This window comes from Leuresthes tenuis, unplaced genomic scaffold (assembly GCF_036924035.1).
Source record: "Leuresthes tenuis unplaced genomic scaffold, fLeuTen1.0.hap1 SCAF_20, whole genome shotgun sequence".
In the NCBI taxonomy this organism is placed as follows: Eukaryota; Metazoa; Chordata; class Actinopteri; order Atheriniformes; family Atherinopsidae; genus Leuresthes; species Leuresthes tenuis.
In genome coordinates, this window is record NW_027325374.1 from 28,522,730 (window position 1) to 28,544,071 (window position 21,342).

At 46.6% G+C, this 21,342-nt stretch overlaps 1 protein-coding gene across 1 annotated transcript; it reads right to left on the bottom strand.

The window, feature by feature from the left end:
- Positions 1-3,771: 3,771 nt before the first annotated feature.
- On the bottom strand, positions 3,772-5,696 carry LOC140278056 (zinc finger BED domain-containing protein 5-like). Its single transcript, XM_072372939.1, has 2 exons — positions 4,178-5,696; positions 3,772-4,052 (listed from the first exon to the last, which is right to left on the bottom strand). The coding sequence occupies exons 1-2, from the start codon at positions 5,694-5,696 to the stop codon at positions 3,772-3,774; spliced, it is 1,800 nt and encodes a 599-aa protein (XP_072229040.1).
- Between the last annotated feature and the right edge of the window lie 15,646 nt (positions 5,697-21,342).

Genomic DNA, 21,342 nt, shown 5'->3' on the forward strand with positions numbered 1-21,342 from the left:
TTAATGGATGTAACTCTCCCCATAAGTGATATAGGTAAGGACTTCCAACGAGAGATCGTCCTCTACTGTCTTTAATAATTGCACATAATTTAGCTTTGTTAGCTCTGAGAGCCTGGAGGAAATGTTTATGCCTAAATATCTAATATTTCCTGACTGTAAAGTGATCGCAGGTATATTATGGACCCTACAGTTAATGGGCAGAACTGTGGTCTTAGACCAGTTGATAGAGTAGTCAGAAAGTGCTGAGAATTTATTTATGAGTGTGATCGTGTGACTGAGAGACGTCTGTGAGTTCTGAAGGAAAAGTAATACATCATCAGCATAAAGACTTATTTTATGCTCAATATTTTGGGATTAATTACTCACAAACGGGTAAGAAAAGGTAGTATTGCCAGACCATACATGATCAAAACAGGGAGCGGAGGTGGTTCAGCTGCAAGGTGTGAATGTCTGACTATAGTTTGTAAAAAGCGGGTAAGATAAGGTGCGAATGCCCGACAATGTATGATCAAAAGAGGGAGCGGAGGTTTTCGGCTGCAAGAAGGTCTGAATGTCCACCCAAAATTCCTGAAAAATGGGTAAAAAAAGGGTGCGAATGCCAAACCATACATCATCAAAAGCAGGAGTGGATGTGTTCGGCTACAAGAAGATTTGAATGTCCATCAATAATTGCTTTAAAACATGAAAGAAAATTTTCGAATATCAAACCGCACATGATCATAAGCGGGAGAGGAGTTGTTCAGCTGCAAGAAGGTGTGAATGTCCACCCATAATTACTGAAAAATGGGTAAGAAAAGGTGAAAATGCCAAACCATACATCATCATAAGCAGGAGTGGATGTGTTCGGCTACAAGAAGGTTTGAATGTCCGACCATAGTTTGTAAAAAGCGGGTAAGAAATGGTTCGAATGCCCGAACATAGACCATCAAAAGAGGGAGCGGAGGTGTTCCGCTGTAAGAAGGTGTAAATGTCCGACCATAGTTGGTAAAAAGCGGGTAAGAAAAGGTTAAAATACCCGACTGTACACAATCAATAGCGGGAGCGGAGTTGTTTGGCTACAAGAAGGTGTGAAAGTCCGACCACGGATTGTAAAAAGCGGGTAAGAAAAGGTTCGAATGCCCGAATATATACCATCAAAAGTGGAAGTGGATGTGTTCGGCTGCAAGAAGGTGTGAACGTCCGACCAAAGTTTGTAAAAAGCAGTTAAGAAAAGGTTCGAATATCCAACCAAACATAATCAAAAGCGGGAAAAGAGCTGTTCGACTGCAAGTAGGTGTGAATGTCAGATCATAATTTGCAAAAAGCTGATGAGAAAGGGTGAGAATGCCCGGCTATACAACATCAAATGCGGGAGCGCAAGTGTTTGGCTGTGAGTAGGTGTGAATGTCCGACCATAATTGCTGAAAAATGTGTTAGAAGAGACTAGAATGCCGGACAATACATCATCAAATGCGGGAGCGGAGTTGTTCGGCTGTGAGTAGGTGTGAATCTCCGAGCATAGTTTGTAAAAAGGGGGTAAGAATAGGTTCGAATGCCCGAACATACACTATCAAAACAGGGAGCTTAGGTGGCTCAGCTGCAAGGTGTGAATGTCTGACTATAGTTTGTAAATAAGGTGCGAATGCCCAACAATGTATAATCAAAAGAGGGAGCGGAGGTTTTCGGCTACAAGAAGGTTTGAATGTCCGACCATAGTTTGTAAAAAGCGGGTAAGAAAAGGTTCAAGCGCCTGACTATACACCATCAAAAGCGGGAGCAGAGGTGTTCCGCTGTAAGACGGTGTGAATGTCCGACCATATTTGGTAAAAAGCGGGTAAGAAAAGGTTAAAATACCCGACTGTACACAATCAATAGCGGGAGAGGAGGTGTTCAGCTGCAAGAAGGTTTGAATGTCCACCCATAATTACTGAAAAATGGGTAAGAAAAGGTGCGAATGCCCAACCATACATTATCAAAAGCAGGTGTGAATGTCAGATCATAATTTGCAAAAAGCTGATGAGAAAGGGTGAGAATGCCCGACTATACACCATCAAATGCGGGAGCGGAGTTGTTTGGCTGTGAGTAAGTGTGAATCTCCGACCATAATTGCTGAAAAATGTGTTAGAAAAGGTAAGAATGCCGGTCCATACATCATCAAAAGCGGGAGAGGTGGTGTTCGGCTGCAAGTAGGTGTGAATGTCCAGCCATAATTACTAACAAACGGGTAAGAAAAGGTAGTATTGCCAGACCATACATGATCAAAACAGGGAGCGGAGGTGGTTCAGCTGCAAGAAGGTGTGAATGTCCGACTAAAGTTCAAATATATTAACAAAAGCGGGAGGAGAGGTCTTCGGATGAGAGTGGTTGAGAATTTCCAACCATAATCTATAAAATGCGGTGAAAAAAAAGGTGTGATAGAACACTAAAAGGTCGAGCGGAAGTGTTCGGCTGCAAGAAGGTGTGAATGTCCGACTATATTTGGTGAAAAGCAGGTGAAGCAAGGTCTGAATGCCCAACCTTACATCATCAAAAGCGAGATCAGAGGTGTTTGGCTGCATGAAGGCCATAGTTTGCCAAAAGCGGGTAAGCTGCGAATGACCGACTAAATATCAACAAAAGGTCTTCGGATGCAAGTGGGTGTGAATATCCCACCATACAAGTATGGTGGAGAGGAAGCTGGGAACAGCCGACCATAGTTTGCAAAAAGCGGGTGAGAAAAGGTGCGAATGTCCAACCATACATGATCAAAACAGGGAGCGGAGGTGTTTGGCTGTGACAAGGTGTGAATATCCACACAAAATTAATGAAAAGCGGGCAACAAGTAGGTTTGAATGCCCAACCATACATCATCAAAAGCAGGAGTGGATGTGTTCGGCTACAAGGTTTGAATGTCCGAGCATAGTTTGTAAAAAGCGGGTAAGAAAAGGTTCGAATGCCCAAACATACACCATCAAAAGAGGGAGCGGAGGTGTTCCGCTGTAAGAAGGTGTGAATGTCCGACCATAGTTGGTAAAAAACGGGTAAGAAAAGGTTAAAATACCCGACTGTACACAATCAATAGCGGGAGCGGATGTGTTAGGCTACAAGAATGTGTGACAGTCCGACCATGGTTTGTAAAAAGCTGCTAAGAAAAGGTTCGAATGCCCGAATATATACCATCAAAAGCGGAAGCGGAGGTGTTCGGCTGCAAGAAGGTGTGAACATCTGACCAAAGTTTGCAAAAAGCAGTTAAGAAATTGAAATCGAACCTTTTCTTACCCGCTTTTTACAAACTTTTTTACAAACCTTCTTGTAGCCCAGTGGTTCTCAAACTTTTTCGTTCATTCCCCACTTTGGACAAGCGGGACTTTTCAAGCCCCACCTGGCCCCATCGTCCCAACACAATGCCAGTGAAATACGCCAAGCTGAACATTTTCAAGTAACATCATACTGTATCTAAATTCTAACTCAATAACATCAAGACAAGGTTGACAAGACAGGTGAGCAAGTGAACACAGCAAAGCTACAAGCTTAAAATGTTTCAATTTATTAAAGTAACATCAAGTAACATCATGTTGTATCTAAATTCTAACAACATCAAATAACCGCAAGTTCAAAAATAAAGAAAAAAAGTGCAGCTGTGTCATAAGTTCCATCAAGTTCAAAAATAGAGAAAATAAAAGTGCCACTTTGCAATCTGTTAAAAAAAGAAAAGAAGAGAAATACATTTGGCAAACAGGTGAACAAGTGAGCATATGATTGTTATCCCTGCATTAGTGGCTGCAGTGAGCCTGTTTTGCATTGCACATCTTTTCAAAGCGGGGGTGCAGGCTTGATACCGCCATGCTCAATGTTCAGCTGAGATCTGTATTTTGTCTTCAGTGAAGCAACAGCTGAAAAGCCCATCTCACAGAGATATGATGTTGCAAAGGGAAGCAGAATGCACGCAGCTCTCTGCCCGATGAGTGGATACTCCCTCTCCACTCCAAACCAGAATTCACTCAGAGTCTGAGCCTTAAACCTCAGTCTCAGGGTGGAGTCAGATGTCATCTCAATAAACTGGTCCTCCTCAGCAGAGCTAAAATCAGCAGGTGCTGCAGGCAGAATATATATTAAATGAGCTTACTTGTCATTGCATAATAAACACAAATCTGTTTGCCAACAATCCATTCCAGTTAGTTGGTAGCAAACATCATAAATAAAATGTCAAAATACCAACCTGCTGCATTGAATGGATCCATAACCCAGGCATACTGAGCACTGTTGATTGGGAAGTATTTTTGAAACAATCCTCTCAGGGAAGAGATGTGCTGCTTAATACATGGGATCACTGTGGTGGCTCCAGAATCAGTGGTTTCAGCAACTTCACTCAGGTTCTCAAAGACATCTATGTTTGGCTGATCGAGGCGCCTGCCCCATACCTCGAGCTTTCGGGAGAATGCTGTGATCTTGTCTGCCAGGTGAGGTAGGTGCTTGTCTTTGCCTTGAAGCTGAAGATTTAATTCATTCAGCTTGCCAAACACATCGCTGAGGTAGGCCAGTTTAAGCAGAAATTGTTCATCACAGAACTTGCTTGCAGCCTCATACATGTGCTCCTCCTCCAAGAACATCCGAATCTCTGCCCTGAGCTCAAAGACGCGCGACAGCACTTTACCCCGGGAGAGCCATCTTGCTTCACTGTGAAACGGCACAGATGTGTGATCGGCTCCCATTTCCTCACAAAGTGCGGAGAACAGTCGCGCTTTCAGGGGTCGGATTTTGATAAAATTCACCACGCTCACAACTTCTGTCAAAACCTCATTTAGTTCAGGGCTGAGCTGTCTTGACGCGAGCGCTTCCCTGTGAATAACACAGTGCGTCCAGTGCGCATCTGGCGCAACCCTCTTTATTAGCGCCTGCAGCCCTTTTCTTGACCCTGCCATGGTCTGTGCGCCATCAGAGCAAAAGCCCACACAGTTTTCCCATTTAAGATGGTGTTCTTTGAGGTAACTGTCCATGATCTTAAACAGCTCATCAGCTGTGGCTCTATTTTTTATGTATTTGCAAAAGAGCAACTCCTCGCACAGTGACTCGCAATTCACAAAGCGCACGTACGAGAGGAACAGGCAGTCTTTATTGCTGTCAGTAGCTTTGTCCACTTGTAATGCAAAACGACTTTCTTTTAATTTTTCTATTAGTTGTTCCTCAAGATCACTTGAAATGTCCCATATACGTCTCGCAATTGTGTCGTTTGACAGTGGGACAGCTTTTAATTTTGCTGCGCTTGTCTCGTCAAGCATAACTGACACCATGTCTAAAGCAGCGGGGAGAATGAGCTGCTCAGCAATTGTGTGTGGTTTTTTGCATTGTGCAATTCTGTATGCAACTCTATATGAAGCCATCTGTGCTTTACCGTTTGCTGATGCAGCTTTTACCATGCGATTCTCCTGTTGACGGTATTCTGCCAGTTTTCTTTGAAAGAAATCAATGGGCTTATTGACGTGACTGGGGTGTGTGGTCTCCAGGTGTCTTCTTAATTTGTTGGGTCTCATGCTGTCTGCTGCTAGCGGTTTAAGACACAGAACACACATGGGTCTCTCCTCTGCCCCCACCGCCGTTGCCGTGAATCCAAGAGCAAGATACCCTTCATCATATTTCCTTTTTGGTTGGCTTTTTGGTTGATGAGGCCCGTCTGGTTTGTGTCTCTCTGCTGGCGCTGGTTCAACAACTTTTGTGGTCCGTGTCACAAATTTATCCATGTTGTTATTGCCTCCGCTCGTCTGCTATCCATCGGCGCGAAAGTTTCCCTCCCAAAAACGGCTTCTGTCCAATCCTACGTTAGCAACCGTAACTATGCACAAGAGTCCAGTCAAGCTTTCGGCAAATGTTGAGTTCCTTTCGTTTGAACTTCGCCAACATTTAATCTGGTGAATGTATCTTTCAAAAAGCTTATTGTAAAAAAAAATATAAAGATAGGCATAAAAGGGAAATATTTCCTCCCGTTTGGCGCGCCCCACCTGTCACGTCTCTATTCCCCACCAGTGGGGCGCGCCCCACACTTTGAGAACCGCGGTTGTAGCCGAACACATCCACTCCTGCTTTTGATGATGTATGGTTGGGCATTCGCACCTTTTCTTACCCATTTTTCAGTAATTATTGGTGGACATTCAGACCTTCTTGCAGCTGAACACCTCTGCTCCCTCTTTTGATCATACATTGTCGGGCATTCGCACCTTGTCTTACCCGCTTTTTACAAACTTTAGTCAGACATTCACACCTTGCAGCTGAACCACCTCCGCTCCCTGTTTTGATCATGTATGGTCTGGCAATACTACCTTTTCTTACCCATTTGTGAGTAATTATGGGTGGACATTCACACCTACTTGCAGCCGAACACCACGTCTCCCGCTTTTGATGATGTATTGTCCGGCATTCTAGTCTCTTCTAACACATTTTTCAGCAATTATGGTCGGACATTCACACCTACTCACAGCCGAACACTTCCGCTCCCGCATTTGATGGTGTATAGCCGGGCATTCTCACCCTTTCTCATCAGCTTTTTGCAAATTATGATCTGACATTCACACCTACTTGCAGTCGAACAGCTCTGCTCCCGCTTTTGATTATGTTTGGTTGGATATTCGAACCTTTTCTTAACTGCTTTTTACAAACTTTGGTCGGACGTTCACACCTTCTTGCAGCCGAACACCTCCACTTCCACTTTTGATGGTATATATTCGGGCATTCGAACCTTTTCTTACCCGCTTTTTACAAACCGTGGTCGGACTTTCACACCTTCTTGTAGCCGAACAACTCCGCTCCCGCTATTGATTGTGTACAGTCGGGTATTTTAACCTTTTCTTACCCGCTTTTTACCAACTATGGTCGGACATTTACACCTTCTTACAGCGGAACACCTCCGCTCCCTCTTTTGATGGTCTATGTTTGGGCATTCGAACATTTTCTTACCCGCTTTTTACAAACTATGGTCGGACATTCAAACCTTCTTCTAGCCGAACACATCCACTCCTGCTTTTGATGATGTATGGTTTGGCATTCGCACCCTTTTTTTACCCATTTTTCAGGAATTATTGGTGGACATTCAGACCTTCTTGCAGCCGAAAACCTCCGCTCCCTCTTTTGATCATGCATTGTCGGGCATTCGCACCTTGTCTTACCCGCTTTTTATAAACTTTAGTTGGACATTCACACCTTCTTGCAGCTGAACGACCTCCGCTCCCTGTTTTGATCATGTATGGTCTGGCAATACTACCTTTTCTTACCCGTTTGTGAGTAATTAATCCCAAAATATTGAGCATAAAATAAGTCTTTATGCTGATGATGTATTACTTTTCCTTCAGAACTCACAGACGTCTCTCACTCACACGATCACACTCATAAATAAATTCTCAACACTTTCTGACTACTCTATCAACTGGTCTAAGACCACAGTTCTGCCCATTAACTGTAGGGTCCATAATATACCTGCGATCACTTTACAGTCAGGAAATATTAGATATTTAGGCATAAACATTTCCTCCAGGCTCTCAGAGCTAACAAAGCTAAATTATGTGCAATTATTAAAGACAGTAGAGGACGATCTCTCTTGTTGGAAGTCCTTACCTATATCACTTATGGGGAGAATTACATCCATTAAAATGATGATACTACCAAAAGTTAACTATTTGTTCTCAATGATCCCCATAAAACCATCTGCTACTTGGTTTAAGTAACTAGATTCATGCATCTCCAAATTTCTGTGGAAAAACAAACCACCACGTATTAGTTTAAAAACCCTACAGAAGACCAAGGACAATGGTGGATTAGATTTACCTCATTTTCAGCACTATTCCTTAGCCAATAGGTTACAATATATATCAAAATGGTTTAAACCTTGTTTTTGTCACAGTTCCCAGAGACGTTGTAATCGTTGAGGATTCTATATTCACCCCCTCATTAGAGGCACGTGTTGCAGATTGATGACACTGAATCTTCTTCTCTGTTCATTGCTGGCATCATTCCCAGCATCGTAAGTGTTCGTGGCATTGTTAGCCTCTTCTTCTGGATCTTGATATCGAGAATCCTTTTGTATTTCTGGTTTGTCAGTGCTCTCTCTTCGTTCACCGGCGTCTTCGTCTTTTTGTCCTTGAGTTTGGTGATTTTTTCTTCTTTTGATGCCTTGACACAATGTGACAGGTGATACCACGTGGGAGATCCTGTAACTTGGACTGCTGTCCCTGTGCTGCGAAATGGCTGTGCTGCTCAAATGGTCTCTCCTTCATCATGGTTACATGCTGCCATTCCGACATCTCGCCATTCCGACATGGGTCTCCAATTGTCGGAATGGCGACACTTAATTTTTTATCAAACGTCCCACCATTCCGACACTTTTTTCCTCCTATGGTCGGAATGGCGGTATGTTTTTTTTTTTTTAACATACCGCCATTCCGACAGTTCCTTTTAATAGCCTATTTTTTACCCAAAACATTTTGCACTAATGATATGCCGGCACAAATACACCCTAAAGTTTGGCGCAGAAGCTCTGCACATGCAGAGGCCACAGCCTCTTAAACAAACTTTAATAATCTATTATCAAAATCCCCTGAATTTCAAATATAAAAATACAGATATTAATGTAACTCTGGCGAGACTGAAACTGATTAAGCAGAAATACATTGTCAGTGAGCTGTCACAGCAGCCAGCTGGAGCGGAGCTCTCCACAGAGCCCATGCGTCTTTTGCACGCTGTCATCATATGCAAAAGTAATAATTGCACAGATATCACGGCTACGGCACAGGACACAGTTGCGAGCACTCTGCCTTGCCTTGCCAATAGGAGAAGAGAGAAATGACAGCATAGAACGTATAAAACACAACAAAATGCAGTAAAAACGTTTATTCATGTTATTCACGTGATTTATGAGTACTCGCTCCAATTTTGGGAAGCGCGGATGGGCTTTGCGCATTTGGCACAAACACACAGCCGTTGCGCAAGGCTTTATACAGCCTGTTGATATCTTAAGGACGTAACTGGTCACACCTGGGAGTAAATGTCATGTAGAGATTGTTTTTACATGACATTACAGCTGAACATATAGCTTTCATCCACAAACCAATGTGGGAGAGCCCGAAGATGCATGTGCCAGACGCACATAGGCATGCGTAAAACCAATTTTGACCACTTCATACTGTTTATTTGCTTTCTTTTAGTTAATTTTCGTTTCTTTTGGATTCTTGTGCGTGTTATGGAGCCGTTTTGGTCCATGTTTGTAAGCCTTTTTTTCCTGGATTAAATTTTCGGAAGTTGAAACAAGTGGCATTGGAGTGTGTGATTGAAAACCACCGCGGACTGCTTCTCCTCCTCCAGTTGCCGAGACTTTGTGTTTTTAATAACGCTTGTCTATAAACATGTGTTAAACATATAAATTGCATGAACAGAAAGAAGGGACTCACCTGTTGAGTAACACACATTTCCTTATACAGAAAGCCTTGTCGGAATGGTGGGACATTTGAACGTCGGAATGGTGGGACGTTTGCATGTCGGAATGGTGGTATGTCGGAATGGTGGTATGTCGGAATGGTGGGATGTCGGAATAGCGGGATGTCGGAATGGCGGGATTTCGGAATGGGTGTTGCCACCCCCTTCATCATATACACTTTTATTTATACATCACCTTCCACCATGAAGCGTTGTCCCTTTTTGTTTCTCTCTTTGTTCTTAAAATGCTGTTATGCATGTCTAAACCAATCCATTAAATTAGATCATTTTGTCAGTAAAGCGATCTACATTGTGCTTGGTCGCAAAGCTGCTCATCTGTGGTAAACAGCTCTTCAGAAAGGCATTCTTCAATTGATTTCACTAATTCTATGTAATAATTTTGTGATTTCCTACAAAACTACACTTCTTCTCCCATCTGTCTGAGTATTTAATATTGTCTGGGTCCCGTTAAAACATGTATTTTTCCCATCTAATTCCTTGTTTGCTTTAAAACAAGAATTCCCCATTTTCTATCCCTTCAGTAGCCAACCAGTTTGTATGGAGTACACTGGAGCAACTTGACTGATCAGTAAAACACTGCTTTTGTTGTCACCGCAAGGCATCCCACGTCGGTTGTTTCACTGAGACACTACTGAGTAACTATAACTCAACACAGTTTATACACATAACATTCATATACATACTAACAAACAAACAAACAATTATTTATCGTGATTTTCTCATCTCTGTTTGAACGTACACCCAGGTAAATATTCCTGTAGTCTTCTCATACCGACTATGGACCCATTCATTGTTTAACTTCACTGTTTTGCAAATCCTAATTGAATATTACACATTGACATTGAACTTTACTGGATAAGCAGGTCTTCATTGCATTCAGCAACCTATATGTGAGCATCTATGTGTAAGCTGTTCTTCTTTGCATTTATCAGCAGCAAGCAATTCTTCATTGCACATGCATATGAAAATAGTAAAACAATTCCAATGCGTTAGCGAAACCTTCTATATCAGGAGTGTCCATCATGATGCTGGGAATAGAACCTCTTTCCCAGAATAGTTCAACCTTCATTACTCAACTGATCATAACTCCGCAATGAGCACATTTCAAAGTATCATTCCTCTACATATATTCAAAAATCTATGTGTAAATGTTTAATATTTCTTATATTTGTTGATGTCATTCTGTGTGCATGTGGCCTAAACCCAATCTCTGTGTGGCAATTTTAATTTAAACAAGTTGAACTCTGCCTCTGATCATTTAAAAAAGGTGTGTACCAATATCAACCTTTCTCAGGTAATTACTGATCCTACAAAACCAAAGAGATCCTTCAAGGTTGTCCCTGATTGGCTCAATCTTAACAAATCAAAGGTAGAATATCCGCAGTATCTGAACTTGGTGTTAGTTATCACTGCTCAATAGCCTGTATCAGAATTGCAAAAATGAAAACATTAGGTCCACGCTTGGTATCCAGATCCTGAAACATCTCCATGAGCAGGCTTTTTTTTAACTGATCTGTTGAATAGTTATATGACACTGTTAAAATCTCAGATGAAGATCTAGCACTTGACCATTTTTGTAAATCTTCTAATTCCATAGTTGATAAACATGCCCCTTTTAAAAAGTATAGAACTTAGAACAGGTCTAGTCCCTGACTTTCGGCAGAACTGTCTTCTTTACTTTTTTTTTTTTTTCCCCTTGTCCTGTTCAGCATTATGTCAGAAGAATTGTAGTCTGAATACCTTTGATGCCAAACAGATTTGCTTTGCCAAGGGAAGTTTTATAAATGTAAAGCTCCCCTTGATGCCCATTTATTTATTTCTGTTTACAAGATATGACATGAACTGAACTGAACCGGACCGGGGGACAAGGAAAGAAGAAGAGGAAAGAAGAGGAAACAGAACAAAAATAGAAACAAAAACCAGACAACCAGCTGCTACACCTGTAAAAAACAAAACAGACAACAATCCATGGCCTCTGAGGGAAATCCAGCCTTAGCGCCACCAGGAGCACCTGAAAGCAGACAAGCAGAGAAAAAACAAACAAACAAACAAAAACAAGCACAAGAAGCGGCAATCGCATACAACACAGCTGTGGATATAGATGACCTGAGACGACATGATAATACATCAACTGCTTAGCGACCATGCTACTGGACTAATGAATGTGTGTGTGTGTGTGTGTGTGTGTGTGTGAGAACATGCAACACCCATGGCACAGGACCTACATGATAACCGTGCTTAGTTATGAGTGTATAAGCGTACAGGGCCACAATCCACAGCCCCCCCCAAGCAATCAGAAGCAGGCAGAGAGGGCCACAAGACCCAGGCCACCAGCAGCCCCCACAGAGCACAGAACCCAGGCAGCCCACCGCAGGGGCAACCACGCATCCACCCAGAAGACTGCAGAAGAAGCCCCCGGAAAGAGCCCCCATAAGCATAGGGCAGAGGCCCTCCGGGAGCCAGGGGCAACAGCCCACCGACCCCGCCAGGCCCCAGCCGCCCAGACATGGGCCGTGCACTTGACCCGGGCCCCAGGGGCCCGAGCGCCCCCAAACCCCCCGGCAGAGGCCCCACCCAATACCCAGGAGGGCAAAGCGCCCCAGACAGCCACAAAATGGGTCAGCGCCTGCCCCAGCGCCCCTTGCCAAGTGCCCTGGGAGTCAAGACGTGCCCACAGGTGGGTGAAGTCGCGAGCAGTGGGGAGAGGCAACGCTGACGCCCCATCGGGAGAAGCACAGGCAGGCCAGGCGACAGCAAGTCCCAGATCCAGGCCCAATCATTACCACACACACTTTCACGTCCCATACATCCACACATCCACACGTCCTACCTCCCTCGACTCTGCTGGGGTATAGTGCAGCGGGCACACCAGGGGGCCAGCAACACCTCAGCCACCACAGACCCCGAACCAGCAGAACAATTAATTAATCCTCCTGGCCCCTCCTGCCCCGAACAGACACCAGGAAGCAGGGGTGTGCGAAGAAGACCCCTCCCCTCACCCTTCTGGCTCTTCAATATTTTCTAATAGTGAGCAATTAAAATTGAGGGGCAGCCAAACTTGTAGAACTGGGAGCGCGGCACTCTGGGCAGCCTACATACCCAAAGAGCCCCGCCCACCACATGCCACTCCGTATAACCGCCCCCCAAGACCTAATGTGTGTGTGTGAGTGTGTTTGATAAGTAGTAATGTCTAAGGTGTAATTAAAACAGGGGCAGGGAACTGCAGAGTGCAACCAAAGGGGACCACCTACGTGGCCCCATCCACTTCACCCCACCGAACACACACGCCCCCAAAACCCTTCATGTGTGAGTGTGTGCTGTGTACAGGAGCCAGAAGGGAGAGGGGTATGGGGATATATACCGGGGGAGCTACTCTCCCCTAGAGAGGGCAGCCAGGGACTGGCTGTAATAGGCATCCCTGCTACCTGGGAGCCAACAATGGGCAGGAGGGCCTGATGTCCACCAGGCTCGGGGCCTGCAGCGACCATATTCCGGGAGCTACTGTACCCCCAGAAGGTACCCATCCCGCCCCACCCCACTCAACCCAACCCCACCCCGGAGGACCTCTACAAAAAACAAACAAACAACATAAAAAAACAATCAAACAAATCACCCGGTCACACCAGTCGCAGCAGCCCGGGCCTGAGACCCACCATCACCCAGCAACCCACCACCACCACTATGTGATAAAACTAATCAGAGGGGACCAGAGAGAATGAAATTCAGCCAATTGATGTTTTGAGGAGGCAGACATTGTTTCCATGCTAATATAATCTAAAAGAAAATTTCTAAACTCGTTAATACACAGATTGTTCTTCGCTTTCCAGTTCATGAGAATAGTTTTCTTTGCGATACATAACACTGTGAGAACCATGTGTGCTGAGTTAATTTCCATGTTGATGTTGTCTAAGTCACCCAGTATGCACAGTGTGGGGCATGCAGGGATGCTACACTTTAGCCATGTTGATAGGTCCTCACAGACTTCAAGCCAGAACTTCTGGACAGGCGCACAAAACCACAAAGCATGTGCATAATCATCAGGTGTGTTATCTGTGCAATGTGAGCAGATGTTTGAGTGTGTTAGACCCATCCTGAACATCATTTGTCCTGTATAGTGTGTTCTATGAAGGATTTTGTATTGTATGAGCTGTAAATTAGGATTTCGAGTCTTTATGAAGGTGTTCAAACATATTTGTGGTTAGAAGCTATGACCAGAACTGATGGATAAATCTGCCTCCCATTTTGAGGATGGAAGAGACATTGTGTCATCTATCTTAGACAATAATTTATATATTTTTGATAGTAGTTTTGGGGTGCAGATGCTTAGAAATTCTGCTACCCTAGTCGGGAGTTGTAAGTCTGGTTGGTGGAGGATATATCCATCCATCCATCCATCCATCATCTGCCGCTTATCCGGGGGTCGGGTCACGGGGGCAGGAGCTTGAGCAGAGAAACCCAGACGTCTCTGTCCCCAGCCACTTCCTCCAGCTCTTCCGGGGGGACCCCGAGGCGTTCCCAGGCCAGCCGAGAGACATAGTCTCTCCAACGTGTCCTGGGTCTCCCCCGGGTTCTCCTCCCAGTGGGACGTGCCCGGAACACCTCCCCAGGGAGGCGCCCAGGGGGCATCCTAACCAGATGCCCGAGCCACCTCATCTGACTCCTCTCAATGCGGAGGAGCAGCGGTTCTACTCCGAGCCCCTCCCGGAAGACTGACCTTCTCACCCTATCTCTAAGGGAGAGCCCAGACACCCTGCGGAGGAAACCCATTTCGGCTGCTTGTATTCGCGATCTTGTTCTTTCGGTCACTACCCACAACTCGTGACCATAGGTGAGGATGGGAACGTAGATTGACCAGTAAGTAGAGAGCTTCGCCTTCTGGCTCAGCTCCCTCTTCACTACGACGGGTCGGTGCAGAGCTCGCAACACTGCAGACGCCGCACCGATCCGCCCGTCAATCTCCCGCTCCATTCGTCCCTCACTCGTGAACAAGATCCCGAGATACTTGAACTCCTCCACTTGGGGAAGGATCTCATTCCCGACCCGGAGAGAGCATTCCACCCTTTTCCGGCTGAGAACCATAGTCTCGGATTTGGAGGTACTGATTCTCATCCCAGCCGCTTCACACTCGGCTGCGAATCGCTCCAGTAAGAGCTGAAGGTCACGGCCTGACGACGCTAACAGAACCACATCATCTGCAAAAAGCAGAGACCCGATTCTGAGGTCGCCAAATCGGACACCCTCAACGCCCTGGCTCCGCCTAAAAATTCTGTCCATAAAAGTTAGGAACAGAATCGGTGACAAAGGGCAGCCCTGACGGAGTCCAACTCTCACCGGAAACGTATCCCACTTACTGCCGGCAATGCGGACCAAACTCTGGCACCGGTCATACAGAGACCAAACGGCCCCTATCAAGGGGTCCGGCACTCCATATTCCCGGAGCAACCCCCACAGGACTCCACGAGGGACACGGTCGAACGCTTTCTCCAAGTCCACAAAACACATGTAGATGCATAGATAGCATAGTTTGCCAAAAGCGGGTAAGCTGCGAATGACCGACTAAATATCAACAAAAGTGGGGGCGGAGGTCTTCGGATGCAAGTGGGTGTGAATAACCCACCATACAAGTATGGTGGAGAGGAAGCTGTGAACAGCCGACCATAGTTTGCAAAAAGCGGGTGAGAAAAGGTGCGAATGTCCAACCATACATGATCAAAACAGCAGCGGAGGTGTTTGGCTGTGACAAGGTGTGAATGTCCACCCAAAATTAATGAAAAGCGGGCAACAAGTAGGTTTGAATGCCCAACCATACATAATCAAAAGCAGGAGTGGATGTGTTCGGCTACAAGAAGGTTTGAATGTCCGAGCATAGTTTGTAAAAAGCGGGTAAGGAAAGATTCGAATGCCCGAACATACACCATCAAAAGAGGGAGCGGAGGAGCTCCGCTGTAAGACGGTCTGAATGTCCATTAATAATTGCTAGAAAACATGAAAGAAAATTTTTGAATATCAAACCGCACATGATCATAAGCTCGGAGAAGGTGTTTGACTACAAGTAGGTGTGAATGTCAGATTATAATTTGTAAAAAGCGGGTAAGAAAAGGTAAGAATGTCCAACCATAAATGATGAAAAGCGGCAGCAGAGATGTTCAGCTGGTATTTATCAATATTTCTATCTATTGATAGATTTCAACAAAAAACAACGTTGTACTTTGCAGTAAAAGAAAGAGCAAATCTAAAGTTTCAGGAATCCGAGTATAAGCTTGCTTTCATGAATTCTGCACGATTTCAGATTTTGCTATAAATGAATTCCTTCACTCAAACTATGTTAAAACTGCTTTGTCCTTCATATTTATCAATGTCTAGATCGACTTCAACAAAGAACAACATTGGATTTTGCAGTAGAAGAAAGAGCAACACTGAAGGATCAGGAATCCGAGAAAAAGTTTTCTTTTCATACGTTCTGCATGATTTGGGATTTTATGTATAAAATGAATTCCTTCACTCAAACTATGTTAAAACTGCTTTGTCCTTCATATTTATCAATGTCTAGATCGATTTCAACAAAGAACAAGGTTGTATTTTGCAGTATAGGAAAGAGCAAAACTGGAGGATCAGGAATCCGAGAAAAAGCTTACTTTCATGAGTCCTGCACGATTTCATATTTTCCTATAAAATGAATTGCTATGCTCAAACCAAGTTAAAATTGCTTTGTCCTTCATAGTTATCCATGTCTAAAATGTATCAAGCATAAAGTTCCTCATATTACCCTGAATGAGAAAGAAGCATCCCTTTGGTTGAGCAATACGTTCCTTTTGCGGAGTTATGCATGATTTCGGATTTTGCTATAAAATTCATTCCTTCACACCTTTTTTTTCACCGCATTTTATAGATTATGGTTGGAAATTCTCAACCACTCTCATCCGAAGACCTCTCTTCCCGCTTTTGTTAATATATTTGAACTTTAGTCGGACATTCACCCCTTTTTGCAGCTAAACCACCTCCGTTCCCTGTTTTGATCATGTATGGTCTGGCAATACTACCTTTTCTTACCCGTTTGTGAGTAATTATGGCTGGATATTCACACCTACTTCCAGCTGAACACAATCTCTCTCGCTTTTGATGATGTATGGACCGGCATTCTTACCTTTTCTAACACATTTTTCAGCAATTATGGTCGGAGATTCACACCTAATCACAGACGAACAGCTCTGCTCCCACTTTTGATTATGTTTGGTTGGATATTAAAACCTTTTCCTAACTGATTTTTAAAAACTTTGGTTGGACGTTCACACCTTCTCGTAGTCGAACACATCCACTCCTGCTTATGATGATGTATGGGTGGACATTCACACCTTCTTGCAGCTGAACACCCCCTCTCCCACTTATGATCATGTGCGGTTTGATTTTCGGAAATTTTCTTCACACCTCCGGCAGAGCTTCAACCATATCCCGGGGGAGGTGGGGGACATTGAGTCCGAATGGGCCATGTTCCGTGACTCCATTGCCGAGGCAGCTGGTCGGAGTTTTGGCCGTAAGGTGGTCGGTGCCTGTCGTGGCGGCAACCCTCCAACCTGCTGGTGGACACCAGTGGTGAGGGAAGCCGTCAAGCTGAAGAAGGAGTCCTATCGGGCCTTTTTGGCCAGTGGGACCCTGGAAGCAGCTGATAGGTACCGACGGGCCAGACGGGCCGCGGCTTCGGCGGTTGCTGAGGCAAAAACTCGGGCCTGGGAGGAGTTCGGTGAGACCATGGAGAACGATTTCCGGACGGCCTCGAAAAGATTCTGGTCCACCATCCGGCGTCTCAGGGGGGGGAAGCGGCTCACAGTCAACACTGTTTACAGTGGGGACGGGGCTTTGCTGACCTCAACTAGGGATGTTGTGAGTCGGTGGGGGGAGTACTTCGAGGAACTCCTCAATCCTACCAACACGTGCTCGGAAGAGGCAGAGTCGGAGAGCTCAGAGACGGGGCCTCCCATTTCTGGGGCTGAGGTTGCCGAGGTGGTTAAAAAGCTCCTCGGTGGCAAGGCCCCGGGGGTGGATGAGGTCCGTCCTGAGTTTCTCAAGGCTCTGGATGTTGTAGGGCTGTCTTGGCTGACACGCCTCTGCAGTATCGCGTGGACATCGGGGACAGTGCCTCTGGACTGGCAGATTGGGGTGGTGGTCCCCCTCTTTAAAAAGGGGGACCGGAGGGTGTGTTCCAACTATAGGGGTATCACACTCCTCAGCCTCCCTGGTAAGGTCTATTCGGGGGTATTGGAGAGGAGGATCCGTCGGATAATCGAGCCTCGGATTCAGGAGATGCAGTGTGGCTTTCGTCCTGGCCGTGGAACAGTGGACCAGCTGCTGGGAGTTCGCCCAACCAGTCTACATGTGTTTTGTGGACTTGGAGAAAGCGTTCGACCGTGTCCCTCGTGGAGTCCTGTGGGGGTTGCTCCGGGAATATGGAGTGCCGGACCCCTTGATAGGGGCCGTTCGGTCTCTGTATGACCGGTGCCAGAGTTTGGTCCGCATTGCCAGCAGTAAGTGGGATACGTTTCCGGTGAGAGTTGGACTCCGTCAGGGCTGCCCTTTGTCACCGATTCTGTTCCTAACTTTTATGGACAGAATTTCTAGGCGGAGCCAGGGCGTTGAGGGTGTCCGATTTGGCGACCTCAGAATCGGGTCTCTGCTTTTTGCAGATGATGTGGTTCTGTTAGCGTCGTCAGGCCGTGACCTTCAGCTCTTACTGGAGCGATTCGCAGCCGAGTGTGAAGCGGCTGGGATGAGAATCAGCACCTCCAAATCCGAGACTATGGTTCTCAGCCGGAAAAGGGTGGAATGCTCTCTCCGGGTCGGGAATGAGATCCTTCCCCAAGTGGAGGAGTTCAAGTATCTCGGGATCTTGTTCACGAGTGAGGGATGAATGGAGCGGGAGATTGACGGGCGGATCGGTGCGGCGTCTGCAGTGTTGCGGGCTCTGCACCAACCCGTCGTAGTGAAGAGGGAGCTGAGCCAGAAGGCGAAGCTCTCTACTTACTGGTCAATCTACGTTCCCATCCTCACCTATGGTCACGAGTTGTGGGTAGTGACCGAAAGAACAAGATCGCGAATACAAGCAGCCGAAATGGGTTTCCTCCGCAGGGTGTCTGGGCTCTCCCTTAGAGATAGGGTGAGAAGGTCAGTCTTCCGGGAGGGGCTCGGAGTAGAACCGCTGCTCCTCCGCATTGAGAGGAGTCAGATGAGGTGGCTCGGGCATCTGGTTAGGATGCCCCCTGGGCGCCTCCCTGGGGAGGTCTTCCGGGCACGTCCCACTGGGAGGAGAACCCGGGGGAGACCCAGGACACGTTGGAGAGACTATGTCTCTCGGCTGACCTGGGAACGCCTCGGGGTCCCCCCGGAAGAGCTGGAGGAAGTGGCTGGGGACAGAGACGTCTGGGTTTCTCTGCTCAAGCTCCTGCCCCCGCGACCCGACCCCCGGATAAGCGGCAGATGATGGATGGATGGATGGATATATCCTCCACCAACCAGACTTACAACTCCCGACTAGGGTAGCAGAATTTCTAAGCATCTGCACCCCAAAACTACTATCAAAAATATATAAATTATTGTCTAAGATAGATGACACAATGTCTCTTCCATCCTCAAAATGGGAGGCAGATTTATCCATCAGTTCTGGTCATAGCTTCTAACCACAAATATGTTTGAACACCTTCATAATGACTCGAAATCCTAATTTACAGCTCATACAATACAAAATCCTTCATAGAACACACTATACAGGACAAAGGATGTTCAGGATGGGTCTAACACACTCAAACATCTGCTCACATTGCACAAATAACACACCTGATGATTATGCACATGCTTTGTGGTTTTGTGCGCCTGTCCAGAAGTTCTGGCTTGAAGTCTGTGAGGACCTATCAACATGGCTAAAGTGTAGCATCCCTGCATGCCCCACACTGTGCATACTGGGTGACTTAGACAACATCAACATGGAAATTAACTCAGCACACATGGTTCTCACAGTGTTATGTATCGCAAAGAAAACTATTCTCATGAACTGGAAAGCGAAGAACAATCTGTGTATTAACCAGTTTAGAAATTTTCTTTTAGATTATATTAGCATGGAAACAATGTCTGCCTCCTCAAAACATCAATTGGCTGAATTTCATTCTCTCTGGTCCCCTCTGATTAGTTTTATCACATAGTGGTGGTGGTGGGTTGCTGGGTGATGGTGGGTCTCAGGCCCGGGCTGCTGCAACTGGTGTGACCGGGTGGTTTGTTTGATTGTTTTTTTATGTTGTTTGTTTGTTTTTTGTAGAGGTCCTCCGGGGTGGGGTTGGGTTGCGTGGGGTGGGGCGGGATGGGTACCTTCTGGGGGTACAGTAGCTCCCGGAATATGGTCGCTGCAGGCCCCGAGCCTGGTGGACATCAGGCCCTCCTGCCCATTGTTGGCTCCCAGGTAGCAGGGATGCCTATTACAGCCAGTCCCTGGCTGCCCTCTCTGGGGGAGAGTAGCTCCCCCGGTATATATCCTCATACCCCTCTCCCTTCTGGCTCCTGTACACAGCACACACTCACACATGAAGGGTTTTGGGGGCGTGTGTGTTCGGTGGGGTGTAGTGGATGGGGCCACGTAGGTGGTCCCCTTTGGTTGCACTCTGCAGTTCCCTGCCCCTGTTTTAACTACACCTTAGACATTACTACTTATCAAACACACTCACACATACACATTAGGTCTTGGGGGGTGGTTACACTGAGTGGCATCTGGTGGGCGGGGCTCTTTGGGTATGTAGGCTGCCCAGAGTGCCGCGCTCCCAGTTCTACAAGTTTGGCTGCCCCTCAATTTTAATTGCTCACTATTAGAAAATATTGAAGAGCCAGAAGGGTGAGGGGAGGGGTCTTCTTCGCACACCCCTGCTTCCTGGTGTCTGTTCGGGGCAGAAGGGGCCAGGAGGATTAATTAATTGTTCTGCTGGTTCGGGGTCTGTGGTGGCTGGGGTGTTGCTGGCCCCCTGGTGTGCCCGCTGCACTATACCCCAGCAGAGTCGAGGGAGGTAGGACGTGTGGATGTGTGGATGTATGGGACGTGAAAGTGTGTGTGGTAATGATTGGGCCTGGATCTGGGACTTGCTGTCGCCTGGCCTGCCTGTGCTTCTCCCGATGGGGCGTCAGCGTTGCCTCTCCCCACTGCTCGCAACTTCACCCACCTGTGGGCACGTCTTGACTCCCAGGGCACTTGGCAAGGGGCGCTGGGGCAGGCGCTGACCCACTTTGTGGCTGTCTGGGGCGCTTTGCCCTCCTGGGTATTGGGTGGGGCCTCTGCCGGGGGGTTTGGGGGCGCTCGGGCCCCTGTGGCCCGGGTCCAGTGCACGGCCCATGTCTGGGCGGCTGGGGCCTGGCGGGGTCGGTGGGCTGTTGCCCCTGGCTCCCGGAGGGCCTCTGCCCTATGCTTATGGGGGCTCTTTCCGGGGGCTTCCTCTGCAGTCTTCTGGGTGGATGCGTGGTTGCCCCTGCGGTGGGCTGCCTGGGTTCTGTGCTCTGTGGGGGCTGCTGGTGGCCTGGGTCTTGTGGCCCTCTCTGCCTGCTTCTGATTGCTTGGGGGGGGCTGTGGATTGTGGCCCTGTACGCTTATACACTCATAACTAAGCACGGTTATCATGTAGGTCCTGTGCCATGGGTGTTGCATGTTCTCACACACACACACACACACACACACATTCATTAGTCCAGTAGCATGGTCGCTAAGCAGTTGATGTATTATCATGTCGTCTCAGGTCATCTATATCCACAGCTGTGTTGTATGCGATTGCCGCTTCTTGTGCTTGTTTTTGTTTGTTTGTGTGTTTGTTTTTTCTCTGCTTGTCTGCTTTCAGGTGCTCCTGGTGGCGCTAAGGCTGGATTCCCCTCAGAGGCCATGGATTGTTG